The sequence below is a fragment of the Pundamilia nyererei genome, unplaced genomic scaffold, assembly GCF_000239375.1.
Source record: "Pundamilia nyererei isolate P.nyererei 1_Seehausen unplaced genomic scaffold, PunNye1.0 scaffold00022, whole genome shotgun sequence".
NCBI lineage: Eukaryota > Metazoa > Chordata > Actinopteri > Cichliformes > Cichlidae > Pundamilia > Pundamilia nyererei.
Genome location: NW_005187423.1, coordinates 1,457,818 through 1,458,745, shown reverse-complemented (window position 1 = coordinate 1,458,745; position 928 = coordinate 1,457,818). Strand labels below are relative to the sequence as shown.

The 928-nt window shown below is 39.9% G+C and overlaps 1 protein-coding gene across 1 annotated transcript in view; it reads right to left on the bottom strand.

Moving 5' to 3' along the window:
- Positions 1-252: 252 nt before the first annotated feature.
- The window catches only part of hadh (hydroxyacyl-CoA dehydrogenase), a 7,539-nt gene continuing 6,863 nt past the window's right edge, over positions 253-928 (bottom strand). Inside the window, exons 6-8 of the mRNA XM_005726862.2 lie at positions 754-826; positions 538-654; positions 253-437 (exon numbers count right to left, since the gene is read on the bottom strand). Of these exons, the coding sequence (XP_005726919.1) occupies positions 319-437; positions 538-654; positions 754-826 (309 nt within the window). The 3' untranslated portion in view covers positions 253-318. The remainder of the gene's footprint in view (positions 438-537; positions 655-753; positions 827-928) is intronic.

Sequence of the window (928 nt, the reverse complement as noted above, 5' to 3'; positions counted from 1 at the left end):
ACATTTTAGTCTTTGTCTTAACAATATCATCATTCTTCTATTACCATTAAAATGTTTTCCTTTTTTAACTGATGCTCATAAATATGATACCTGCACATCCAATAAGTCATCGATATCTCTCTAAAAATAACAACAGACGGCAAGTATTTAAAAATCTATTTATTCAGCTTTAAAACTCGCTGGACACTGAAAGGAAACTGACAGGCTGACTTAGCAAACGGTTGCTCTTTAATGCACACGGCAAAGGCACTTATCTATTCCAGTGTCTGATCAGTTGTTGAGCTAGTTTCAGTGATCTATGCACACATTCACAGCAGATCACTTGTGCTTGTAGAATCCCTCTCCTGTCTTTATGCCAAGTTTGCCCTCTGCAACCAGCTTGTTCAGCAGGTCACTCGAATCAAAGAGAGGGTTCTTAGGATCCTTTGTCTTGAAGGCTAAAGACATACAGACAGACGGTCCCATCTCATCACAGGCTGTCACATGTTTAAATCAAAATCACATAAACAACTACAGTGTCTATGGATTTTTACTCACCTTCAATAACAGCCTTTACTATGTCTAGTCCTACATAATCAGCAAGTTCAAATGGCCCCATGGGATAACCAGCGCCGAGTTTCATACCAATGTCAATGTCTTCTTTGGATGCATCGCCTGAGAGGTTAGAAAAACAGAATATCAACAAAGGTAGAGGAATCGGTGAAAAGCTTGAAGGATGCTTGAAGGAGCTGTAGAAACAGCAGGTACACACACCTCTCTCATACAACCGGATGGCCTCCATCATGCATGGAACAAGTAGACGGTTCACAATGAATCCAGAGGTATCCTGAATGAAGAGAGGTTCAACATGATTAAAGTTTTAGTTCCACACTAAAGACAGAAAGCAGAGTTGTTCACATGTGTACTCTGTTAAATCATTGCCAAAACA